Here is a 27,782-nt window from a genome sequence, read left to right as displayed (position 1 = left end):
ATCACTTAATGGTCGGGAACTCAATTTGCTAACTATTTTGTGCAACAATAGATCTGCGATGCTCGATTAATTATGATTAACGTTTATAATTATTTTTATGCAACTACCGCAAGAAAAATAAAACAATTAGTTATATGAATACCCACATTTTTTTGCTTCGACGTTCCCTGCATCATATGTGATACACTAAAATTAAGGACGAGACGTCCTTGTATCACATGTGATACATGCTGAAAATAACTGTAATATTACAGTGACGGAGATTTCAAGTATAAATTTATTAAACCTTTAATAAAAAAACCGCAGGACGCCACGTGAAGGTTGTTGGATTTGGCCTGGACAGTCAACGTGTTAAGTCTATGTTTTATTGTAAAGTTAGTTACGCAAGAGAGCAACACGTATGAGCATAATAATATTGTTTTATTATTTACATAATACTGAAAAGTTGGGAGTCCTATTAAGTATTTGAATACCGGTTGTTCGAGTTCTCCGACTGGAGTCTTTTTTAACGAGTACCAGAAAACTAAAATTTCAAAAAGGTACATTACTATTTTGAAGCGTGTTCGATATATTTCGAGTGGAGATCAGACAGATCATTATGACAGTGGACACGCTCAAATCACATGATCACATCCCTGACTAATTTATATCGTGAGTGAAACTGGAATAATAATGTCTAAAATAATTTTAAATTTCGAAGAAAATCGAATGGTAACGACGCATCGAAACCTTAAGCTATTTAACTAATACTAGCACGGCTACTAGTTTCTCAAATTAAAAACATAAGTCTGATTTAATAAACAAGTACCAGACGAAATACTGAGAGCTCATTGGTCGCCTATTACGTCATCGATTGCCATCGACCAACGACAGTAATTTAGATGTGTGTTTTAGAAACTAAATATTATACAAAGGCTGTCAATGATTTCGTAAGGTACACACTTGTCAGTTAGAAAGCAAATAGTAGATATTATGAAAGAAAACATCACATTATGAACAATATTTATTTTACATTTATGAAATAAAATACGATCTAAAGATAGTCGCGTTGAGAGGTGGGTCGATTGCGCGTCGAGGGCACGCGAGGGCCTTCCTCTCCCAATACGATCACTTCATTCGAAACAACCCGCTGAAATCATTTAAAGATTGATAGTTTGAGTGGATTAAAAAATAGTAGTGTGGATCTGTATTCAAACAATACGACACGAATGTTTGAAAAATAAACATCTACACATATATATTTTAGAACGTTGACGATATTTCAGTACAATTTAGTAAATATAAAAATAATAACCTGGGACATTTTTTCACACACGGCCATCTGATCCCAAATTAAGCTTGTACAAAGCTTGTGCTATGGAAACCAGACAACTGATATACTACATAAACTACTTTTCTTTTGTAAATACATACTTATATAGATAATTACACCCAGATTCAGGACAAACAGACATGTTCATGCACACAAATGTCTGTTACGGGTGGGAATCGAACCCACAACCTTCGGCATGAAAGGCAAGTATCTACCAACCACGCCAACCGGCTCAAATATAATATGTAGAATAAAAATACATTATTATAACAAACGGTTTTGAAAACATAAACTTGGAAATTTACAAGTTTCTAACCTCTAACTGATATAAAACGCAATAAGTTATATTTATCGATTAAGCATTAAAGGTTTGTTATCAGTGCAACAGTTATCATATTTTTTTGAAGTATGTATTCGTCACGAAGATTCTTAGAGTTGCTGTTATTTCCAATTTGATTTCAGCATCACTGTTACGAGTGTAAATCAATCATGTAAATGTTGTTTCCTTATTTTTTCAAATTTCTGTATGTCTTCGTGTGTCGTTCTAACAATTTTGTCGTAAGGCCCTTGAGACTATACTACACTCTAATAATAGGAAAAAAAAAATTAATATTTCATAAAATATCGTGAAATTAATCCAGTTATCTCGTGATTAAAAATTTTTTATTTCTTACTTAGTACTTATTTTTAGCCGCTATAAGGTCATGTAGTATTTACAACGAAAATTTCCTTAATTTGATTTTGCGGTTTAGAAAAACATCAATTTCATTAACCCATTTAAAAATCTAAAATTAAAAAAAAAATACAAATGGTAGGAAATGCCACGGCAATTTTAATAATCTATCTTAAATTAATTTGATTATTTCCGCCACGGCATGCGCTGCGTTCGGTGGTTATAGCTTGCAAAAACATGAAAAAAATATAGACATTCAAAAAGTCACAAAATCACTATCCTCGTAGTAGTTATACATGTATAATGTAAGTACGGAATTCGTATGGTAAAATTAAGTTCTATATAAAACTCCCAAGCGTATGGATTTTTTTTATTTAACGTAACTTACTTTATATATTATCAAGATTAGTAACAATGAAAAGACTACAAAAAATTTTTTTTTATTTTAATAATAAAAACATTTTTATTTAATAATTAAATTTACAACATTTTTATTTAATAATTAAATAAAAATGTTTTTATATAAAAACATTTTAATTAATATAAATTTTTTTAGTAAATAATCAAGTTATACATTCTCATTGTAAATACTTTGCTGTACGGATAGACAGTTTGCGAACGAAATATAAATATTTACCTGCCGAAACATGGGTGCCATCGATCTCAACCTTAGTGCGCTAAGATCATGTGTCGGAATCTGATCCGTCGAAGTCGCCATCACTCCCGTAATCGAAAAAATCGAAGTATTCGCTAAAATTATTAACATTCATAAATAAATACAAGAGATTTACATTTATTTTACATTTATTGTTTTAAGGATTGAAATATTAACTATAAATTTAAAATCGGTGCACATCAGGGCAAGTGAAGCTGATGTGTTTAAAGAAAAAAAAAATCCTACTTTCCGACTTTCGATAACTTACGACATAATAATCCATAAGACATTGAGAAAACCATATAGACTATATTACTAAGAGCTAACACAACAACATTTTTTATCTGATATTATTTATATTTACCTAAACTAGCGTCATATAATAGTAATATAGTGAGTTTAAAAAGTTTTTATATGATAAAATCAAATATCAGGCGATCTCGTAACGCGTTCCAGCCAGACGACTAACTCGTAAGATTTATTAATCCTGTACAAATATTATTCCTGTTAGTTATTTTATTGTAAATACGAGTTGTTCCTCGCGAGTTAAATTTACTTGTTCCTTAATTTGTAATTACGTTAATGTCCTTATTATGTCAAATATCATTACGATCGGTTCAGTGGTTAAGTTGCGATACGTTAGTAGCCAAACCGTTTTTTTTCAGTCTTTATATTATAAGATTAGTCTGGTTCGAAAAATAAATCTATATATATTCATACTTTTTAAACACCTTCAAAATATTGACATATTATGTATAATATCGCGTTCATTTCTTGATCTGCGAGTCTGTACCAATGTGATACTTCATAAAATATTAACATTGTAACCTACGCTAAATAGTCGTCTATGCCTGATTAAATTGGTTATAAATTCTATTTCATACGATTTTTTTTTTTGTTTGAGTTCGAAAAAAATGTAATAAAGTAACAAATAGACAGACATTATATTATATACGTCCGAAGTTTGCATATTGACATTTTAAATATAGACTTACAAATCGGGGCCCTCCCCCTCCTCCTCCTCGAGTGATAGTTCGTCGCTATCGATTTCAGAAGAGTCTCTTCGTCTGTAAAAAAAAAATAGATAGCGTACATTTTGCTAGATAGGTTATTTAATTTTATTCTTCTTTATAAAATTTGTTGTTCTTTCCTTCTAATTGGCTTTATCTTAAGACAATCTAAGGATTTCAAAAAGTCATCAACAATCCTACAATTGTACAATAGCTTGATACGAAGTAAACTTGAATACTGTTGTCAAGTGTGGTCCCCCGCTTACAAGATCCATTTTGAAAGAATAGAACGTGTTCAAAAGAGACTCGTTAAACATTTGGTATTTCGTTTTAAAGCTTCAAATCAGCTAGAGTCCTGCAAAAACAAACTATTTTTTTTTTAAATGAAGCCACTGGAGATTCGAAGATCTCTACTAGACATGAAATTGCTTTATAAAGTATTTAATGAACAAATCGATGACGATAGACTGTTGAGTAGATTTAATATTAATGTTCCTAGAAGACCACCTCGCAACCCATGTCCGTTCTTTAAAATTGACCGCACTTGAACGAAACTTGGACAGAATGCTCCAATATCGCGAATATCGCGAGAATATAATTATTGTGTAAAAAACACAGTAACACTGGACATTGGTTGTGACGGGCTCTCATCATGAAAAAAATGTGATGTTTCTTTTAGTATAAACTGTTAATTTGTTTAAAAATTTAATTAGTTACTACCTTTTGTTTCTGTTTTTGTTTTTTGTTCTTTATTTAAATATTTTTATTTTCTGTTTTTATTCTATTTTTGTAATTGTGTTTGTGAATGGTGTGTTCCCCTGTAATTGGTTGTGCATAGTTAGTTTTAAGTTAATGTAAAAATTGATTTGAATGTGTGTTATGTACAACTGTTGAAGATCCAAATAAATAAATAATGTTTTCCATCTAATTTGTATTTATACTTGTTAATTGTGAAAAAATAAGCTACTAAGAATTAATATGAACTCTAAAACTAAAATATTCATGTTATACGAGGGTAGATGTAAAAGTCCGCTTAAGGGCGTGGACGCATGCGTACGGTGCGGCGTCGTGCCGCAGCACGGTGCCGTGTACGGTGCACCGCAATGTTTTGCCGTTACTTAGTTCGCACGTGTTAATAAAAAATAACTGTCAATTTAGATTAATTAATTTTAAACAAACGGTATCACAAGGTCAAAACGTTGTTTGTATTATCAGTATACACACATAGCCTATTCCAACCACAAGAGAAGTAAACCCAAATAAACAACTTTGACACCGATATCATTGGTCACCGATATGATTGGTCGAGATCTTGAACAATCTATGATATTCACTATGGATTCGCGAAAAAATGGCGCTTTCAATGTCCGCAAAACTTTGAAAGTTAAATTAATGTGGTTATAACTAGTTAAGTGGAATAGTGTTGTAATATAAATAAAGGTAAATTAATCAAGATTTTTTCATAATGCGTACAGCACAGAACAATTAGAAAATCGTATGCAATTTGTAAATTTAAGCTTTGTTTAACTTTATTCCTACTTCGATTGGAATTTTTTTTTTTATAGAATAGGAAGGTGGACGAGCATATGGGCCACCTGATGATGGTAAGTGGTCACCAAACGCCCTTAGACATTGGCATTGTAAGAAATGTCAACCATCGCTTACAGCTAATGCGCCACCAACCTTGGGAACTAAGATTTTATGTCCCTTGTGCCTGTTTTATTTAATGTAAATGTAATTACACTGGCTCACTCACCCTTCAAACCGGAACACAACAATATCAAGTATTGCTGTTTTGCGGTAGAATATCTGATGAGTGGGTGGTACCTACCCAGACGAGCTTGCACAAAGCCCTACCACCAGTATATTATATATTATATAGAATAGGGTATATTGTGTGTTTTTAATTAGTTCTCAATAACCGTGATAACAAGTAAATAAACCTATCCTTATCCGCTTTCCCTGTATTCCACCAAACTTTCGGACCTTCCTTCGTAATATTTCTACCGTAACCGTAACAGCCTGTGAATGTCCCACTGCTGGGCTAAAGGCCTCCTCTCCTCTTTTTGAGGAGAAGGTTTGGAGCTTATTCCACCACGCTGCTCCAATGCGGGTTGGTAGAATTCACATGTGGCAGAATTTCAGTGAAATTAGACACATGCAGGTTTCCTCACGATGTTTTCCTTCACCGTAAAGCACGAGATGAATTATAATCACAAATTAAGCACATGAAAATTCAGTGGTGCTTGCCCGGGTTTGAACCCACGATCATCGGTTAAGATTCACGCGTTCTTACCACAGGACCATCTCGGCGACCCGTAGGGGTCATCCTCCTCGCGGTAAGCCAGTAGTCAACCTGGTCCGAGTTGACAAATCAATCAGATGAAACTCTAATTGAGTTTACATCACTCAGTGACCTGTGACGATGCGTCACACACCGTAATATTTCGTTTAGTTTAAAATATACTGTATATCAAATAACTAAGTAGCTGTAGGTAATGAAGTCTTCCTGACAATTTTCGGTCAGGCAGGAGGATTGCTATCTACGCAGAAGAGATATAGTCAATGGATTATCGGAAGAAATTTTGATCCCAACATAAAACAGTGGCTTTGAAATGGCATTTGTATAAATTTCACGCAGATGAACATATTATGGCGTCTGCTTTTGTAACTTTGAGGGACTTATAATGTTTGAAAATTTATGAAGGGAAGCCAATCAATACAGGCACCTACTTGCAATCGAAATAAAAGACTTTGTAGAGTCAATAAAGAAAAAGGTGATACAAACTGCAAGCAAATCATGCTCCATTAACTAAATCACAAATCTAAAGTTTCAAGAAGAAACAACAGAACGGCCGCTGTGGAAGAAACTTGAGACAGTCAAGATAAAGCTTTTTTTTTGTCTGAATTTTTAGAGTTAACAGATGCCAGAATAAATCGATATATACGCACTCTTTTTAGGCACCCATTTTATTTTAACAATTAATTTAATGGTAATTTTGGAAGTTTCAATTCAGATTTTTTTTTAAGTCTGGTCGAAACCGACTATAAACATTGGCACTAAGAAAATTTAACAATCCCTTAAATCTCCAATAGTCCACCAAACTTGGGAACTACGATGTTATTTCTCTTGTTATTTAGTCATATTGGCTCAATTACCCTTCAATCTCGACCAATAATGTGATTTCATTTCTAGGTCAGTACAGTAACAGCCTGTTAATGTCCCACTGCTGGGCTAATGCCTTCTCTCCCTTTTTAGGAGAAGGTTTGAAGCTTATTCAACCGCGCTGCTCCAATGCGGGTTGGTAGAATACACATGTGGCACAATGTCAATGAAATTAGACACATGCAGGTTTCCTCACGATGTTTTCCTTCACTGTCAGGCACGACAAACAAATTAAGCATTTGTGATTATAATTCATCTCGTGAAACATGAAAATTCAGTGGTGCTTGCCCGGGTTTGAGCCCACGATCGTCGGTTAAGATTCATGCGTTCTAACCACAAGGCCATCTCGGCTTTTCAAGGTCAATGTTATTTATCTATCTTTACTCCTTCCGCCATTGAAATTAAGCATAGAAAGATATGTAAAAGCAAGCATACCGATTCGTACTTGTGTTCAGGTGACTCGTCATTTCGGATTCAAGTTCTGTAAACAAACCAGCTTCATAATATTAATCATTATGAATAAAAACAATTAAAATATATTGTTATTTTTTTCATAATTATTGTGCAACGTTATATATGATGCACATAATTATAAAGAAATTTAAAGTATTAATTAAAACGAATCAATGTACAGAACAATATTTGTTCACGTCAAAATAAATCTATAACTCGGAATAGATCTTTATAGCTAGCAAATTTTATAATATTTCATACATAGTATACCAGTTTGATAAAATAGTAACATTATATATATATATATATAATGTTACTATTTATATATATATATTAAGCGTTTTTTATCACATTATGAAGCTGCCTTGTGCACAAACATATTTAAAAAATAATATGAATTTATTACCTTTTCGACTTTTCAACATTTCTCGCCTTTTATTCTTCATGTCTTCTGTTAAATTTTGTACCATTTTTTCTATAAACGAGTCGAGAACTAAACTTCTACATTCCGATGTTATGGACGAACTGGAAATAGCAATCACTTTATAAGTACTTATATATTTTAATAATATTAAAATAAACAATAGTTTAGTATGAGAATTTTTTGTTTACATAATCCTGTATCAGTTTATTTAAAAAAATATCGTTTTCTTATTGTAAGTTTAAATATTGATACACTTTTAAATCGATATTAATATTTTTAAGGTCAATTATTCGCCACTTCAAAGTTACATCCTTTCGATAGCGGACATGTTTAGTACTTATTCTCTACATCCTACGACTCGAAGTACTTAACTTACATTAAATTATTAAATACAAAATTTACCAATAATTTTAACCTAAATAATCATTCTTCCAAGATGACTTCTAATAAAGTCTTAAATAAAATGGAGTATAATAAAATTTCAAGTCTTCAAAGTTTCAATTAGTGATAATTGAATACTATAATATAATAATACTTACCGGCATATCGGACATTCCATCTTCTTCTTTTTCCACGAATTGATGCAATATTTACAGAATGTGTGCGAGCAATTGAGCGTGATCGCCGTCACGAATAGTTCCGCACATATTCCGCACTGCAGTTCACTTTCCATTATTTCGCCAAATTCTGCGAGTTTGCTGTTTGTTGATTCTTTGCCTGGTTCCAAATCCTTCAATAATTTTTTATTTTCATTTTCGACGTTTTGAAGTTGGTTTCGAACCTGCAAAAAACAATTTTTTTTTCTACTTAATCAAGTCAATATAAAGAAAAGCCGAGATGGCCTAGTTAGAACGCATGAATCTTAACCGACGATCGTGGGTTCAAGCCCGGGCAAGCACCACTGAATTTTCATGAGCTTAATTTGTGATTACAATTCATCTCGTTCTTGACGGTGAAGGAAAACATCGTGAGGAAACCTGCATGTGTCTAATTTCATTGAAATTGTGCCACATGTGTATTCTACCAACGCGCATTGGTGCAGTGTGGTGGAATAAGCTCCAAATCTTCTCCTCAAAAGGAAGGGGAAGAGTTATATTTTTATTTATAATACAATACTTATTATACAATTTATTTATTTCCACTTTAATTTTACTTCCAAAGACGACGACAATAACTTCACCGATATTTACAAAATGCTATTTTTCACAAATCCATAATGAATACCACAGATTATATAAAAAAACAATGTAATGTCAAATCAAGGTCACAGTTGTTTATTTATCTCTACTCTTCCTGCCATTGACTACTTATATATTTTAAGCACTCACCTTTTCTAATTGTTCCTGCAATGAGCTTATAACTTCGCTTGATTGTTCAGCCTGCTTTTGTATTCTTTCAGCTGCTAGGGCAGCCAGTTCCACCTCTCTCTCTGTGACTCTCGACTTAAAAATTTAAGAAATTTAATTCAAAACAAGTGAATTGATTACATTAAGAACAATGTATTGACAAGTTAAGCATATAAAACACACTACCTTCAATTCTTCAATGAATTTTTCAGAATTTTTTTGGGCTTCAATTAATCTTTTCTGAATTTCTTCTCGTTCGCGCATCTAAAAAATTATGCATGTTAAAACATGGAAAATATTCAATTATTCATTAAATAAAAATATAAGCTTTGATAAAATCCCTGTACACAACAATCAAACAAATAAATAAAGATTGTCCCCAGTATCAAAAGTATGTGCAAAAATTCAGCTCAACCGCTTGATTTAAAATTCTGTTGTCATATTTGATCCCACCAGGTGAAGTTGAATAAAAGTTTGAAATTATATATAGTTATATTAAAATAAGTATACCAGCAATTCCATTTTAAATTTGTCCTCATTCTTAGCCTTTTTCATTTCCTCCATTTGATCATTAAGTTGTTTTTGAGCATCGCATTTCTGTTTTTCAGTTTGCTTAACTTGTTCCTGGAGATTTTTCTTAATGTTCTTGAGCTTTTCCATCAATTCGCATTCCCTTTGCTTTTTCTGTTCTGATAATTCATGTAGTTCCTATAATAATAACATTTTACTGTTTAAGCGATGATCGTGGGTTAAAGCCGAGCAAGCACCACTGAATTTTCATGTGCTTATTTTGTGTTTATCATTCATCTCGTGCTTGAACGTGAAGGATAACATCGTGATGAAACCTGCATATCTAGTTTCACTGAAATTCACATGTGTATTCCATCAACCCAACATGGCGGAATGAGCTCCAAACCTTCTCCTCAAAAAAGGAGAGGAAGCCTTAGCAAAGCAGTGGGATATTCACAGGCTGTTACTGTATTGTAACATATAAGTTACTTTGTGGCATGGTTTTGTGCAGGCTTGTCCGAGTATGTAACACACACTCCATACAAATCTACCAATAAACAGTACTATTTAGTATTTTTGTGACCGGGTTTGAGGCCATTATTGGGTTATTATTTTCTGCCAGTTCGCACATGTTATGGAAATCATAGCTGATAAATAGTACTGGCAATATATTATTTGAAACTTAAATTTATACTTTACAAAGTTGTAATATCATATATTTTTACTGTGAAATTAATGCATTGAGCTTTGGTACAAGGATATCACATTGGACGTTCTCATTAATTTAAAAACATCATGAAAAAGACGTTCCAATTATAAAGCTAGAAAATAAAATTTGCTATGTATCTCCTTAAGTATATCATTAGTTTACATTAGTAATGTAAAATAATCACAGTATTTATTAAATAAGCTATTGGTCGACTAAAACCTATATAAAGGGTCTTAAAGTTTTAAGCACTTTTCCAGCAAACATACATTGTTACATGGAACAATATATCACTTTGCACAGACAAGTTAAGGTCATAAGTATTTATAATAAAATTACCTTATCTTTTTCTAATCTGAGTAACTCTGTTTTATTTTTCAGAAGTTCCTCAAATACTTGTTTTTCTTTTAATCTCACTTCCTCTTGTTCAACCATTTTTGCTTCCAATTTATCCAACATAACCTGTTTTAATGAACTCTCTCTATTTAATTCCGAAAGAAACTCTTCTCTTTCTTTTAACATTTTTTCTTTTAATGAATTATTTTCCTTAACGAGTTCTGCTTCTATTTCATTGTGTTTTTTTATTTGTTCCTACAAATTCAATTACAAATTATATTTAACTAGTTTCCATCCGTGGTTTTGCCTAGGTGTGAGAGGGGGGCCAGATACTCTATGTCCTTTTCTGTACCCTTCAAAACTTGTATGCAAAATTTTGAGATGATGGGTAGAGTAGATATCAATGAAGAACAATCAAACTCTTGTTTGCATTTACTTTTGAGTTAGGGAGCATAATATAAATAAAAACTAAAATGGTCAAAATGAGGCATAACAAATAAAGGTTAAAATTTAACCAACATATTTCACCCCTTTTTTTAGAATAGCTTAAACTAAGATTTTCCATAAAAATAGATGTATATGAAGAGTGATGAACTGTTTGATATATATTTAGTGTTGTCGTCAATTTACTTCTTAATAATAAAAATTACAGTGCAACCTTAATAAAAGGGCCTCAATATAATGATTCCCTAGATTTAACAAATTCTTTGAAATACCTTAGAACTGTGTGTAAGAGCCAAAACCTCTGTATAACGAATTTTCATCCATTACAGAATATAAATAGTAAGTATTTGTTAATTCTATTGCGCTATTTTTTTTTTTTTTATAGAATATGAATGCGGACGAGCATATGGGCCACCTGATGGTAAGTGGTCACCAAACGCCCTTAGACATTGGCATTGTAAGAAATGTCAACCATCGCTTACATAGCCAATGCGCCACCAACCTTGGGAACTAAGATTTTATGTCCCTTGTGCCTGTAATTACACTGGCTCACTCATCCTTCAAACCGGAACACAACAATAACAAGTACTGCTGTTTTGCGGTAGAATATCTGATGAGTGGGTGGTACCTACCCAGATGAGCTTGTACAAAGCTCTACCACCAGTAAAATTGTATTTAAAAGAAGGAGTTCTTCAAATATCAATACAATGATAACAACTCCTTCTTCAAATATCAATACAATGATAACAGAAAGAAAGAAATCAGTGTTAACTAAACAAATGTTTATAAGTAAGGCCATGAATATTTCGACTTTACTCTATGATCTTACCATGAGTTCTAATATTTGTCCTTCCATATCCTGTTTTAAAACTGCCAATTGCGCATCTCGTTCTTCCATAAGTAGTGCCTTTTGTTTTTCTACATCATCTTGCTCGCCTTTTAAATTCTCAATTTGACATGCATAATTACTTTCGAGATGGTTAATTTTTCTTTTCATATGTTGTTGTAACTGTTCTTTTAATAAAATATTTGTGCTTGTTATTTGTTTTGTGTTGTGTATTATATCTTCAATATGTTTAATTGCATGATTTTGTGATTCCTCAAATTTATTTTTCATATCATTGATCAAAGTAGTATCTGTTGTATCTAATTTGATTCGTTTTATTGAGGAAGGCATAAGTTCGTTGTCTTCACAAACAAATTTATATATAAATTCTTGTGTTGATTCAAATGTTATGATGTCATTGTGTTTTATTATTTTTTGATTGCCTTTGCCTATTTTATGACCATTGATCATAATTCCAAAGGAACTATGGTCTTCAAGGATCCAATCAGCATCATTTTTTTTTAATATACAATGGTTTCGAGATATTGTTACGAAGGCTATGACTACATTGTTGCTAAGACCGCGTCCTATGGTAAGCTACAAAGACAATAATTTGCAATTATATTTTCAAACACGATACTTTTGTTTTAAATTTTGGTAACAAATATATAACAAATTTAATTAACACACAATAGCATAAATAAGGTAAAATTCATTACTCTTGAACAGATCACTCACATTTTCTGATGTTATTGGAATTTTTTGAACATGATTAAATTCTGCTTTTAAGGGTTTACAAGATACCAAAGTTGGGCAATTATCTTGCATTGTAAATATAACACAATTTTTGTTTACAGCGATACAGCACAGCCGTTACCAAGACTAAAAATAAAAAATCATAATAGAAATAATAACATGACATGAACACAACATGAATAAATAAGTTATTTCTTAAAATTCAATTTAAAGGAAAACAATCAAGAACAAAAATTATATTTCATTGAAAAGTTAAATAATTGTATTTATTAATATCAGCTTATAAAATCATAATGTAAAATTTACATAAGCATAATGTAAAATTTACATTTATAAGTCTCCTACAGTACTCAAATAAATGAAATGAAAACTGACGATTATTATTACAAAAATGACAATTTTTACTGAATAGACTTGACAAATTTAATTAATATTAAAGTTGCTTTTTATTAAATATTTAATAGTTGTAATGAATTATTATGAGATTTGTACCAATCCTCGAAATAATGATTAACTTGGATGACACTGATCACATTTGATTGATTTTAAAATAGTTCAGCTTAAGGACTCCCGTCAACTCGTTTTCTTTTTCACTTTGTTATGATACTTGCTTCGGCAAACTTTTTGATAATTTTGAAATTAAGTTATTGAAGTATTTTAACAAAGTAATCAATATTGTTTTTCGATATAACAAATAATCAAGTTTTCGTAGTACCTATTCCACAATCGAGTATCGACATTACAAAATGTTGACATATACAAAAAAGTAACCATAGTTAAATGTCATGTCCTTTGTACAACCTTCGCATATGTATTTATTCTACCATTTATTTTGTTATTCTGATTGGTTTACATTTTATTAACAGCTTAAAACATATAATTAATAGTTTATTGCTAAAAAGCTATTCAATTATTATTTGAAACTAAATGCTACCTTAAAGAAATCTTCGAATCACAACTTTTTTTTTTGCTAATGGCTACATTTATCCAGGCAATTGCATAAAGACCACAAAACAACAATGTAATATATAATTTGTAGACAGAGAAACTAATAGACGCAATGACGATGTCCTTCTCACACAAGAAAGAGAACGAAAATTACGTTACAAATAGTTTAGACAGAGATAGAATTATCAAATCTTTTGACCCTTATCGCGAAAACAGTTTTGATGTTTGTTGACAACAACACAAACAAACTTGACAGTTGGTGCGTTCATTGTGTTTTTTTTTCAATTTTCGCTTATTTTTATGTTAGAAATCGATTCTAATCCAGTGAAAAGAGAAACAATTCCCGAGAAACAATCCTTATAATTATATCGATGGTTATACAATGGTGCAATGTCGTATTATTTCATGTTAAACCGATAGCAAGAAGAAAATTACCGGTGTGTCTTTTCACGTAAGTACGACTTTGTCCCTAAATATAATTTCTCAGTGATATTTATTTATGCCATAGGATGACGGAACCTTATATTGCATTAAAATCTTGAAGATTATAGGATTTTCCAGTTTTTATCATTCATAACCTATAATTATTTATCATGAAAGTGCTGCCAGCATCAGCAAAAAAATGTCCCGATTTTCCATAAAAAATATCAACTCGTCGACAATGTAAACAAATAAATACGGAGTTCAATAATAACCTAAAGTGCTTCGTTATATGTGAATATGTTATTTTAATTTATTCGTTTTCCTATTTATAATTTCGTAACGACAACATTATTTAACATTCTTCATGAATTTATAATATTATTAGATTCCGAGTCAAGAGGTTAACATAGAAATATATGTGGCAACCATTCTTTATTAATAATTTAATTGAATGTTTTAGATTGCAACATCTGAGGAGAATGCTAATCCAGTACCATATAAAGATGCTGAAGTACTATTGTTTACAGATACAAAAACAAACAATGCAACGGTTTTTGGGTGTAGTAGGAAAACGAAAAAATATTTTAATTAAAAAAATATATAATAAATGTTAAATAGTAAAATTTAATAACCTTATTTTGTTTTAATTAAATCCTGAAAATTATTTATCTTCCAAAACAGGGAATGCAGTTACTATGGTAACGGTATTCGCACACATTGACAGAGTATCTCTGTCTCAATCGCGGTTTCACGGCCCCTTGGTCTATTTGTTTCTCTGTCTACGATATAATTACAAGGTAATTTATATGTTGACTGTAAGAAATATTTACTATTTTTTAAACCGTACCTAAATAGGGCTATATGGAAACTAACGGCTTTACTTATAATCGTTGCTTAGTGGGAGATTAGCTTCGATTTTTAAATGTAAAATCAATAATAAAAAACATGTTAATTATAAGGCCGTATGATTTTTTGTCAATGTGCCTGTGACACTTGTTCATTAACTCACTTAATCTTTAATCAGATCACAGCAGTACAAGGTATTAATGTTTATTAGAATATCTGACGATTGATTGTACGTACCTACCCAAGCGAGTAAGATATACATATCTTATATGAGCGATTCTTGTAATTATTTTAATCGTATGTCCCGGAAATGGCTGTAACGATTTGGTTCAAATCTTGTATTTAGAAAAGGGTTATTTTTTTAATTTAAGTTAGTTTTAGTTTTTTAAATAAATGTCTTTCCTGAAAAAAATGTTTGACGCGCAGCGTGAGCCGGTGGGCTTAAGAGGACAAAATTTTACTCAGGAATTGCTGAAACGTAAATGAGTACTAAAAAAGTATTTTTCGAAATTCATCTCTCAAAAGGGTAACACTTCTGTTTCAATAACCTAACCTAACAGCTATCAATAAGGGAATGAACGTTTGTTCGTTATTTGTCAAAATAAAATCGTGTTAATTCAATATTTAGGCATGTGTAGTATTAAATAATATTAAATAAATATATTGTTATTTTAAAAATTATGCGGCCTTTATATTAAATTTGTGTTCCAATTGTTAAAATTTAGTAATTTATTTTTATAAACAGCTTATTTCAAGTTGCTGTTGTTTGAGTGCATTTGTTACAGTCTAGCATTATAAGATGGCGCCAATTAATTATAGCGTGTTGCTTAATCACGCAGTCAAGATCTTTGGTACAGACTGTATACCCAGGTTTATTACTATACATATTATAGTTGACACCATTTATGAAGTTTAAATAAAAACTATTAAATTTATGTGAAACAGTACCTATTTCATTCGTCATTAGATTAACTATTTTGGCCGTAATCGTACATAGGTAAATGTAAGCCTCTCTTCGTAGCATTAAAAATCTGTGCAGCTTATTGTTCACGTGATGGCATTTAAGAGGCAGTTTACGTTACTGTAGTACATTTCAAAGGAATTATTTTCGCAAGTAAAAGTTTCTTGTTACAAATGTAACGTTGTGACGGATTTATCCTCAAATATGTAATTAAACTAAACCTAGAATTAAGCACCAACGTGTTATTTTTTTAATCGTTTTATATACATTTATAGAATAGGAAGGTGGACGAGCATATGGGCCACCTGATGGTAAGTGGTCACCAAACGCCCTTAGACATTGGCATTGTAAGAAATGTCATCCATCGCTTATAGCCAATGCGCCACCAACCTTGGGAACTAAGATTTTACGTCCCTTGTGCCTGTAATTACACTGGCTCACTCACCCTTCAAACCGGAACACAACAATATCAAGTATTGCTGTTTTGCAGTAGAATATCTGATGAGTGGGTGGTACCTACCCAGACGAGCTTGCACAAAGCACATGTATGCTTTACATGTTTATTAGTTTGATTACAATTTATACACAAAGGTAATGTTTTCTTTAGATTTTCGATTCTAAATTATTATATGATGTTACGATATGTTACTATGAAGAACTTTCTTTAGTTAATATTATGACGTCAAATAAAATAACTTGTAGTGGATACCAGTAGTATTATTTTATTTTTTATAATAGGTAGTCAGACTAGCAAATGGTTGTCCACCTGATAGACATAGGAACTGCTAATAAAATTTAACTATCCCATAAATTGTCAATGCGCCACCAACCTAGGAAACTATGATGTTATGTCTTGTGCCTGTAGTTACACTGGTAACTCACTCACCCTTCAATTCGGAATATATTATTAAATATTGCTGTTTAGTGGTAGAATTTGTGATGACACACAAACATGCTCGCTCAAAGCTCTACCATCCAGTGATAAGTGTATTAAATCCCTACTTTTTTTGCTAATCAGTTATCTATGATCACTGTCATTGAATATTAAAAATTATCTTTGTTAACACTCCTTCTCATCAGAATACAATAAACGTCTAAATATTTGACACCAAGAGTTAATTGGATAGCCAATAACGTTGTTGTTATACAAACAGGCTTATCAGCCGAGAGTGGTTAGACCGCGTGAATCTTAACCGACGATCGTAGGTTCAAACCCAGGCAAGCACAACTGAATTTTCATGTGCTTGCCTGGGTTATCCGAATTCGACTCGGATTTTTGTTAACTAATAAGACTTTCCATCACATAAAGCTTGACATTTCAATCAATTAATATTAAGTAGCTAAGTTTCATACTTTTGCAATGGATTTTATAATTATAATATAATACAATTATTGATTATACAAATCTAGAAAAATAATCATTCTTAAATTTTATTTTCTGATTCTAAATGCTTTTGGCCCAATAGATTTTTACAGGGTCAACTGGCCTTGAAATTTGAGCCAATCAACATTAACATATCTCGTATGCGATTGCACCTACAGTTCAGAAGATGGTCAGAAAAGTGGACAGTGCTTCTGCTCGTAGCTTTAGTCGTCACGTCCGTTGGCGAGTCGTCACTAAACGGGGCTCTCATTTCCGCTTGGGGAAATGGTATAGGTGTGAAGCGAGTAGTTTTTACGAAGGTGGTAATTGCTTTAGTTTATAATTATCATGAGCAATATGAAAATCTACCGATATTATAAAACTTATTATTAGCGTCAGCATTACTCTGATGATGTTGAACGTACCGCACAGCTCACATCACTCAATTGTCTAAAAAATTTGTATACGGATACATGAAATCAATTGTTTATTATTCAATCATTTACATTTGAACTCGTCATCTTTAATTAAGATTTACGAGTGCCAACCAAACTTATATTGTCTACAAACAAAATAAGAGTTAAAAAAGCAGTCACAAAAATGGACAAAATGGATTTTACAGACAGAAGTTATCCCATTGTTCAAATTTTACGTGAAAAAAGTTTGGGACACAATCTGTTCCAGTGTGTAGGTACATGAATAATTGCTCTATCTAATATTTTCGAGCTTTACTTCTTTTCATAGTTTCTCAACAAAATATTGTGAGAAGCCTCTACATAGAATAGAGACATGATGAGAGTGAAAGCATATTTCTCGTCGGATAAAACGAATAGATAGAGGTCTTTAATATAAACGAAGCAGACTTTAGTACTCTCGAAAAATGCAAGCGTAGTGGTCGGTCGGGTACACATTGAATTTTTAAAGCGTTGGTTTCGTGGCTCGTGAACTTCTGGAGGGGTTTCCGGCTATTGCGTTTCGCTTCGACTTAATAGCCACACGATACGTTTTTACTTGCATATTTTACATGTCTGTTGTCATATTGATATTGATTTATTTGTAAGTAGCACTGATTTAGTGATAATTTATGAATGGTATAATTTTACGTTGACATAATTTTGTATCCTAACTGTATATTGGTTACTTGCATTACACACAAGCGATTGTGGCTTTTCATGTTATTTTTTAATTTAATAAGTAATCTCAATAAAATAATAATGATTATAAAATATAAATTAACTTATAAGTATTACAAATTTGATATATCTGTCACTTTAAACAATTCATCTAATGCCAAATTCGATACATGTGTCGAATCGGACAATACATTTGTTGTTAACGATGAATTCTATATACATGCTAGTAACATGTTCTTTTTGCGCACTAGTTTAGTCTAAAATATACTACAGATAAAATAAATTAAAGCGAATAGTCGATTTATTTCAATTTTGTTTAATTGTATGTCCAGTACATTAATATATTCAGTATGGGGTCGGAGCTCTTTAGGTCTTTAGGGTCTTTAGGTCGATTAAAATGAATAAATTATATTATATATATAATCACGTCATGCTTAAATATATAGGTGTGATTAGATTAGATTATATTTATTATAAATTAAGTATTCAGTATATAAGTTCGTATTTACTTAGTTACCATGGAGTTAATTAACTATAAATATATATCTTTATGAATAAGATGATACCTATCCTTATTACCTTTATATTTGTTACCCTTGGAAATAGAAACAAAATACCGTGAAAATAGAAAATTTAATTTGTATTCAAAATAAAAAAGGAATATTTACGGTAGAATTGATTATGAATCGGTATATTGAAATAAAGCTTTACAAAATTTGCTCAAACTTTTCGTTGTATAAATGTGTAATTATTTTATTTAATATTTGACATTCAGTCAAGCTTAAACATTGGAAACCATGACGATATGAAAATACTTATAAGAAACCTTAAATATTACTTGTTCAAAACTTTTTACGGTGGTTGTTGTTGGTCGTATTTTTATGTTGATATCAGTTTTCTTGACTATCCTTTGATACAGGAAAGAGTTATTAAATAAAAAATAGGCTTCATCTCTTTTGACAGCCTATATTGACTATATAATAGATTAACAAATTATAATGATAATTCGGACACTCATCGATTATGAAATTAAAAATTATTTGTGTGATTCTAATAATTCTTTAACATTTAAGTAACTATTTTCAAGTATTACTACGCGCTCCATTGATTCGATTTCGAATGATAATGACCATTACGCACGAGCAAAACTCTCTAGCTCCTCTGTGGATGATCAGATAAGGGTGGTTTATAAAACTATCTTAATATTAATAATAGCTTTCGACAATACTTATATAAATAAATCACGAATTTTACTAGTATAAATAATTGTATTAGAATGGCATTTAGAGAAAAAGCTAAATGATTTGTGTCGTCGGTCAGTGGTGAGGTCCGCAGCGGCTTCACTTCGGCCCTCAATATATCAACGTAGACAGGACGAAAATTGGACTGGACCCTTGTTAATGTCCCGCACTTAGGCCCTTCCACCCTTGTTTGCGATTATTTATTTAAGAACTATTGATACATCTATATTTCTCTCAGGAAGAAGAGAAATGCGTGAACGTGAAAATTAATTTATTATCGACAGGTAGAGTAAACACTAATCGTTCATTTATTTTTCGAAATTTAATACATATACATTCGAAAGTAACTCTGTCTGTTACGTTTTCACGGCTAAATCACTGAACCGAATTTGATCAAAACAGGAATACTTAATACTGTCGTGTTCGGATTTGAAGGTCATCTCGCAAGTGTACAGGCACAAAGGACATTACTGTTTAGTTTCCACGGTTGAGAGCGCATTGACGATGTGGTCAACATTTTCTTACAGCGCCAATGTCTAAGGATAAGGTAAGGTGTTAATCCTTTTTTTGGTTTATTCACACTAAAATTTTAGCGGATTTTTCTTGTATATTTTTCATAAGTACCTGCACAAAGTAATGCGAGGTCACGCATGCAGGCGGAAGGTGCGATCTCGGAGCACACTTTGCGCTCAGAGAGCGGCTCTTCGGAGCGTGGCATGACCTACACTAGACGTGTTGCCAAATGAAATATGTGCCAGAACGATTTTACGTTAGATATCTGATAGCATTTGATCAATGCAAATCAAAAATATTATATATATTTATTTTTTTAGTGCATTGCATGCACAGGTTGGTATTTATACAGTAGCAGTTTGTAATTCTAGCTAATCTGGGCAGATACAAAATTTTATTTAATTGACAAACATTAATACTCTGCGTATCTGTATCCAGATTTAAGGGTAATTGAGCCAGTATTATTACAGGCAAACGTGATATACATATGTTTGTATGTATATTTTACGAGTACATCCCATGATTGGCAATATTTGGCAATTTCAGGACCTGCATGTGATAGATAGATAAATATAACAATAGATAAATTTTAATACATGTATTAATTTAGTTAACTTAATAAATAGGTAAATTACATTAAATAATATATAATAATTTATATCCATACAAATAAATGATATGATTTTAGAATTTTTATAAACTATGTAAATTGGATAATATTAATAAAACACTAATTTGACTCATCCGACATTCAATATAAAAGAGTGGAAACAAGTGTAGAAGTTCAGTTGGCCATCCAGGAGCAGCGTGACATAACCCCGCTGATCCTGAAATGCATAATGGAGCTCTGTGCTGGGTGAACTCCGCATTGCATTCTGGAACGCCGACGGGTTCTCCTCACAAAAAGCCCGTCTTTTCAAGAGCCTGCTTTCCCAGCGTCGAGTGGACATCGGCCTGATCAGCGAGACTCACTTTAGACCAGTAGACAAGTTGCAGGTTTCCGGATACTATGTCTACCGGGAGGACCAGACCTCGCCGACCGGGACTGCTTATCGGGGTTTAGCAGTCTTGGTCCGTCGGAAGATCATCCACCAACTGCTGCCAGTACCACAATTGCAGACGTCGTGCGCCCTGGGCGTGGTGATCTGCATCGACCACCAGCTCTCCCACGTGTTCGCCTTTTACAAGCCTCCACAAAACCGACCCGCAGTAGTAGACGTCCACACTCTGCTAGACTAACCGCTGCCCACGGTTATTGCTGGAGACTTCAATGCGAAACACACGGCGTGAAATTCGAGCATTGTAAATACGGGCGGCAGACGCTTTCTGGATGATGCAGACCGCCTCAGCTACGAGGTGCTAGGACCAGAGGTCCCGACGCACTACCTAGATACCTACAAATGCCAGCATTTGTGCTGCTCGGTACGGGTCGTACGGGTAGATGCCAGACGTCATCGACATTGCAGTCACTCACGGCCTGCCCGCCGCACCGTCGATCGATGTAATGGATGATCACCTCATTTCCGACCGCCAAATAGTTCTCTTGACGCTGAAGACCGCGCCGATGATAATGAGATTACCTTTTCCGAAACATCGCCAGAACTGGCGATACTTTGCCGAACATCTAATTAAGCACTCGCCGTCCTATAGAGAGGAGTCCCCAGCGGACGTCGATCGACTTGCCACAGACCTCAGCGCGACTATGTCCGACGCGCTTGGAGATCTAGATTCGACAGAAACCACATAAGCACACCGGTCTCACCTATAAGCTGTCCCCGTCTACTACAATGAACCCCCCCCCCCCCTGGACTGGATACCATGGACATGACCCTGCCCAATAAACCGACTGTAGTTGCAGACGGCGTTGCCACCACTGAAGGGGGCCATCGCCCTGAACAGTTACCCCAAGGCCCATTCGGGCCTGCGTGGACATCTCAGAAGAGAAAGAAGTTCAGTTGTTCCCTGGCAAGCGGCGAGTATTACTACAGTAACAGTACAGTAAGATCCTGTTAATGTCCCACTGCTGGGCTAAGGCCTCTTCCTTTTTGAGGAGAAGCGAGGAGTAAAATAAGTGACGTCGGATACCCACTTAAATATATTATATATATTACTATATTTATCTATATTATCTATATTATATACTATATTATCGCCATTATTTTTCACATAAAAAATCATTTGATAATAAACATTGAATGTAATAAGCATAGGTCATTCCTAACTTAACAATAAAATAATAACAAATGAAATGCTTAAATGATTTTTTGATATAAAAAATAATGGCGATAAGAGATCGACATGGCGTCATTTGCCCTCTTCGAGACTATTATCTTCACCCTTGAGTTGACCGTATACTATATATATTGTTAAAATAATAAGAAAGAAGCAGGGGAGGGGCGGTTGTTATACATATATAATTTATTTTAATAATTAATTAAACCATAATTTCAATGTTTTACAATGCCGAATTTGCCGCGCTGGTCACATTTTTTTTTGTTTCTACATCATTCTAAATCTTTTGTTTCTCGTTACATCAGTATAATTTAGAATATAATATATAATCCATATGTTATAATAAAATTTATTCCAACGTTTCTCCTTGATCCATATCCGTCCCTCCGTATCCGTTCGTCTATACATAAAAATAATCATTAATTTAATACTGGGAATAAAAATAATCACTTAGTCTTCAGAAGGTCAATAATAATTAATCTTAGGGTGAAGTATACGCAATTTTAATAAATTTGGCAGTCTACTTGAACTACCACAAAACAAACCTAATTTTTTTAGTAAAAATAATCTTATAAGTAAGCCTCTGTTTGCAATCCTACTCTGTTTTAGAATGAAATATATATCTGACAAAATGACTGGATTGATTTATACTTGGATCGTATAAATATTAAGTGTGTAATATAATTTTAAACAGATTTTGTTCTAAAAGAGTAACCCATCAATTTCTATTCAGCATAATTGACATTGATTCAAAAGTACGTGTAAAATTATCATATTTTTAATGAAAATTATAATAAGATTTAAATCTATAATAATATTATAAATTCGAAAGTCTATCTCTAAGAGAAAAACTCTGTCTGATACATTTTCACGGCTAGAACACTAAATCGATTTTGATGAAATTAGGTAAGGAGCAAGATTGAGCCCCGAGGAATGACATAAGTTACTTTTTTATAACCCCTCTCCCCCACACCAACATTTCTTCTATTACTTAACATGCGGGCGATGCCCCAGGCGCACTCTAGTAGTATATAAGTTCTAAAATCATTTTTATATACAAAATCTTTTTTGATAAAAAATAACTTGTTTTTTTTAATAAGTCAATTCTAATTTCAAACAACAAAAATGTTATTCACATAAATCTTCAATAGTAGAGTCAATATCTAGTTTGGTGAAAATATATTTCCTTCATATGGATATCAAAGCAAGTAGTTTACATAGATATGTGTGAAGATTTTTTCTATCTTAACAGGAGCAAAATAGAGCGGTGTTTTAATATGATTGCAAAATTCAGTAAAGAAAGTCTGCGTTTTATTAAATAAATAATATTTTATTGATGTGCCACACTATTACGTTTTTATATGGTAATGTGAACTAGGAAATATGCTCCAAGTGTGACAGTTTTCGCGCTTATTTCTATTGTCTAAATAGTACTAGATCTATACCTATCTATATATTTAATAAAAATGTAACTGCTCGTTATCCGTACATGGAACATATATGAGTAAAACTAATTTCGGAGGCCTTTATCAACGCAATATTGTGGCAAACTTCACTTAAAATTTAGTGTTTATTTTATTTCAATCGGCAAATAAATAAAAAAGTTATGTCAATTTAAAGAAACATATCGAAAAAAAGCTATAAAATAACTGTCAAGTTAATTGGCTGAAACTTTAGCTACCTATAAATGATAGTCTGTAAAATGATGATGATTGAAAGTTTATAGGAACAAAACAAAGTTAAAAAATGGACAGCTTCAGAGATTTAGAAATTTCTAATGTAAGTTGAGCTCAAAGAGCTATATGATAAATTATATTAAATACAGTTCATCTTATACTTGACATACATCGGTTAAACGCTCTTACGCTGATTGCCGCCTGTTGTCTATAGCATTGAGTTCGGAAATACACGGTACTCCCTGGTAACAGGGACCTGATAAACCTCTGTTTGTATTCATTTGTAATATATTTTGTTATGTTAGGGTAGCTTATTAAAAAAAACTGTACATATTACGGATTAAAAAAATATAGCAATATATGTAATACGCATTTCTTTTATTTTTCGATATTATATATTTAACAAGCCCGTGGCTTCGCTCGCGCATAAGTATAGGTAAAGGATAAAAGGTTTTATGGAAGTCTGTGATTTTAAAGTAAGAAGCATAAAATGTGATTCTGTTTAGAAAAAAGTATTACGGTAGTATTACGGAGTTTTTTTCATCAGTGAACTTACAGTGATGCCTGTAATTTGACTTAATATATTTTATAGAGACCCCGGAAAGCGTATCACGAGGTTAAAGTGGAGATCGGTTGGACACTTGGCAAGACGGGAAGACGGATGATGGATTAAAGTAGTCACGGAGTGGTGAGCTAGTAAAGCGAAAAGGCCAGTGGGTAGACCACCCGCTCGATGGTCAGACGAGGTTGGAAAAATATCGGGTGCTCATTGGATGCGATTAGCACAGGACCGGGAGAATTGGCGCGCCGGTGAGGAGGTTTATGTCTAGCAGTGGATTAATGTGGGATAATTATGATGATGACCTAAATGGGTTGATCTACGATCTGTAGGTCGAGCTGTAGCTTAGATGCCTGACGGAGGCATCTACGTCGTTGTTAAAGCTGTAAATGACCAAGTGCACAAATATATTTTTATATTCCATAATATTCAGATTAAGCAAAACTATTTAACTCACTGAAAACTTTATTTATCTATTACTAATATTATAAAACTAAAAAGTTTGTTTGGTTGAACGCGTTATTTTTAGAAACTGGTAGTTCGCGTTAATTTTAGAAGTTGGTAGTGGTAGTAGAAATATTTGAGTATTGTAAATATTAAATATTTAAGCGGAGCATCAATGAAAATATTTGTAAAAACTGGAAAAATTTATTCCTCTTGAGAGCTACCGTTGCGTGCGCTATGTAAACGGTTAAAGTTACACAATAATCATGTATGATGGAATTATTCTTCATGTGAAGTTCTAAAAAAGTCCGTGATAGCATTTGTCTATCTTTTAAGATTGACTCACTATACCATATCATACCATACCGTTTGTACGGTAATCAAATTTGTTCTAAAATAATGCTTTAATTCTTATAAAAGATATTGAGATAAGATCATAGACAGTTTTTAACTACTTTTATAGTTTTGACATATTTTAATAGGTAGTTCAGTAGGTTGTTTGAAAATACTCATACTTAAATATCTGTTTTCAGTTTGTAAATAACTTTGTAAGTTAAAGTTTATATGTTACATCGATATTTGGTTCCGTCGCTGCATATATATATTTTTTTTATTATTTTTAAGGTACTTAGTCGGTTAGTTCATAATAAGTCTTTATTTTTGAAATACACAGATTTAGCTTTCAGTTTTAAAAGGGCTCAATATCATGTAAAGGTATTGTTGGCGGTCACAATAAATAAAGCACAGGGAAAGACATTCAAGTATGTCGGAATAGATTTAAGGGAATTTATGTTTTTATGATGGCCAATTGTATTGTACCTTTCTATGTAGTTCCAAGTGCGGCGAAAAACAATAAATTCTAATATCCAACGAAAATAAAACTAAAAATGTTGTATATACTGAAATATTATAAGTCTGCTCTTAGTGATTTATTTATGTTATACGCGAGTGAAACTTGTCTTAAATAAAATACTAATATTCCTATCTCTCGGGGATAACGAAAGCTTAAGAGTCCAGGAGTGTACCAGCGACTTTTAAATCGTTAGAAGACATTAGATTGAAGTTATCGGCTATATGATCTTTTTTTACAAGAAACTTTATATTTGCATTCCTATTTTATTTTGATTTAAATATCGTAAACGCAATAAAAAGTCTGACAGTTTAAAAAGTTTTATTTCATACGTGCTGGTTTGGAGACCTTGTTTTGGATAAGTGCATATTTGTATTCCAAAAAATACATATATTTACAGTAAAATACGCGAAAAAATATGTCGTTGTAACGTAGATACGTGGTAAAAAAATAGCCGGAATGGCTGAAAAATATTTTTCTACTTTAATAACCTTATTTTAACTCGGAACAAGTTAAAATTTTTCAGATGTTCTCTTGACCAATTTCGACCAAAGAAAGACTAGCCAACTGCTCAGGGTATAGACATATCGAGGCTGACAACCAACGATTCTATATCTAGTCACTAGATCAACGAGGCAGTCAAATTATTATTCTGTTAATAATTAGAGGTTAAGAGAATGTGCGCAAAATTGCCAGATTGATATGGCAATCCGTGAAGTAGGCTCAAACTTTAAATGATACCAACCCTTTAAGTATTTTTGGGTGGTAGGGGATTCGATTTATGATAGTTTTTTGCCTTTAAAATCCCTGTGACGGCTTTTCACAATAATCCTTTGTCGATGTTGCGGCGCTTCACTCTATCTATCATCGCGGGGTGCGGGGACGCGCCTACCAACTTAACTTCACTTGTCGTCTCGACTCGCGTGCGCGACACACATCAGTTCTTATAATGATTTATCATTAATACAAGTATTCAATTTCCAAAGTCTTCGTTATTTTTACCACCACAAAAGCAGCTATCGAAGCTAACAGTCGAATAATGCTTTTGCTGTCACTAGAGTGATTTTGTCAAGTCGAATGGGATCAGTACCCGCTTGTTGTCTACTAGACCATGGTAGACTCAATGGACTCTTAGAATTACAAACACGATATCACGATTTAGGTGTCCAGTTTTTATCAAAATAATTCAAAAAATGTTTAATTAAATTGTATGCTATTTTATATATATATGTCGCGGATTCAAATGGATTGGCATTTTAATGGTCGCCATTATCGTCCAATATGTTGATTTTATTAAAACAGTCAGTGCGCACGTCCGGCGCTGGCGCTGTCCTGAGAGTAAGAGACCAAGAGACAAAGGGGGTCGCTAGACAAACGATCACACGCGCTACTGACATACTCCTTTATATTTTATATTTCCATCAGTCGGCTACATAATAAATTAGGCACCTGTCTTATATTTTTCACATTTGACGTCTGACAACCAACCAACCTACATGACATACATCACGTTGTGTGGTGTTGCTATTCTAATAAGTGATGTCGTATACCCGCTTAAATTTTTTATCTCTGACATATACAAAATATTCACTTAAAGTACCGGCCAAAATAGTAAAACAAACAGATTTTTATTTAATTTCATTATTGAAGTTAAAATACGGATAAGTATCCGTATAATATAAGTGTCCAATAATGAAATTAAATAATTTCATTCACTTTTATTAAAACTGTTACTTAAATATTAGAAGATATAATTTATTTTGCAAATGTTGTCAGTGTGTTTCAGTGCCAAAACTGCTGGTGGATGACGCTCTCTCAGTCTAACTAAATGAATTTGTTAAATACTTGTGTGAATAAATAATAATAATAATGATGTCCTTGTCTAATCAAATCAGGCATGATCATTCAAATTGTTAATTCCGGGCAGCTATTTATGTCTCGTTATAGGCTCGTCCCGGAATTTGAAATATGAATTT

The 27,782-nt window shown here is 32.6% G+C and overlaps 1 protein-coding gene across 3 annotated transcripts; it reads right to left on the bottom strand.

Moving 5' to 3' along the window:
• Positions 1–848: 848 nt before the first annotated feature.
• On the bottom strand, positions 849–13,365 carry LOC126771113 (uncharacterized). Of its 3 annotated transcripts, XM_050490846.1 has the most exons (13): positions 13,110–13,347; positions 12,600–12,743; positions 11,865–12,458; positions 10,595–10,846; positions 9,550–9,747; positions 9,226–9,303; positions 9,022–9,135; positions 8,233–8,474; positions 7,676–7,794; positions 7,252–7,297; positions 3,636–3,707; positions 2,623–2,735; positions 849–1,129 (listed from the first exon to the last, which is right to left on the bottom strand). In XM_050490846.1, the coding sequence occupies exons 2-12, from the start codon at positions 12,687–12,689 to the stop codon at positions 2,669–2,671; spliced, it is 1,872 nt and encodes a 623-aa protein (XP_050346803.1). In that variant the 5' UTR covers positions 12,690–12,743; positions 13,110–13,347; the 3' UTR covers positions 849–1,129; positions 2,623–2,668. The 3 variants fall into 3 exon arrangements, with proteins under 3 accessions (XP_050346803.1, XP_050346800.1, XP_050346799.1); XM_050490843.1 differs by lacking the exon at positions 7,252–7,297 and having other exon boundaries at positions 13,333–13,365; XM_050490842.1 differs by lacking the exon at positions 7,252–7,297 and having other exon boundaries at positions 850–1,129.
• Positions 13,366–27,782: the final 14,417 nt, after the last annotated feature.

The sequence above is a fragment of the Nymphalis io genome, chromosome 10, assembly GCF_905147045.1.
Source record: "Nymphalis io chromosome 10, ilAglIoxx1.1, whole genome shotgun sequence".
Taxonomy (NCBI): Eukaryota; Metazoa; Arthropoda; class Insecta; order Lepidoptera; family Nymphalidae; genus Nymphalis; species Nymphalis io.
This window is presented reverse-complemented; position numbering and strand designations above follow the sequence as displayed.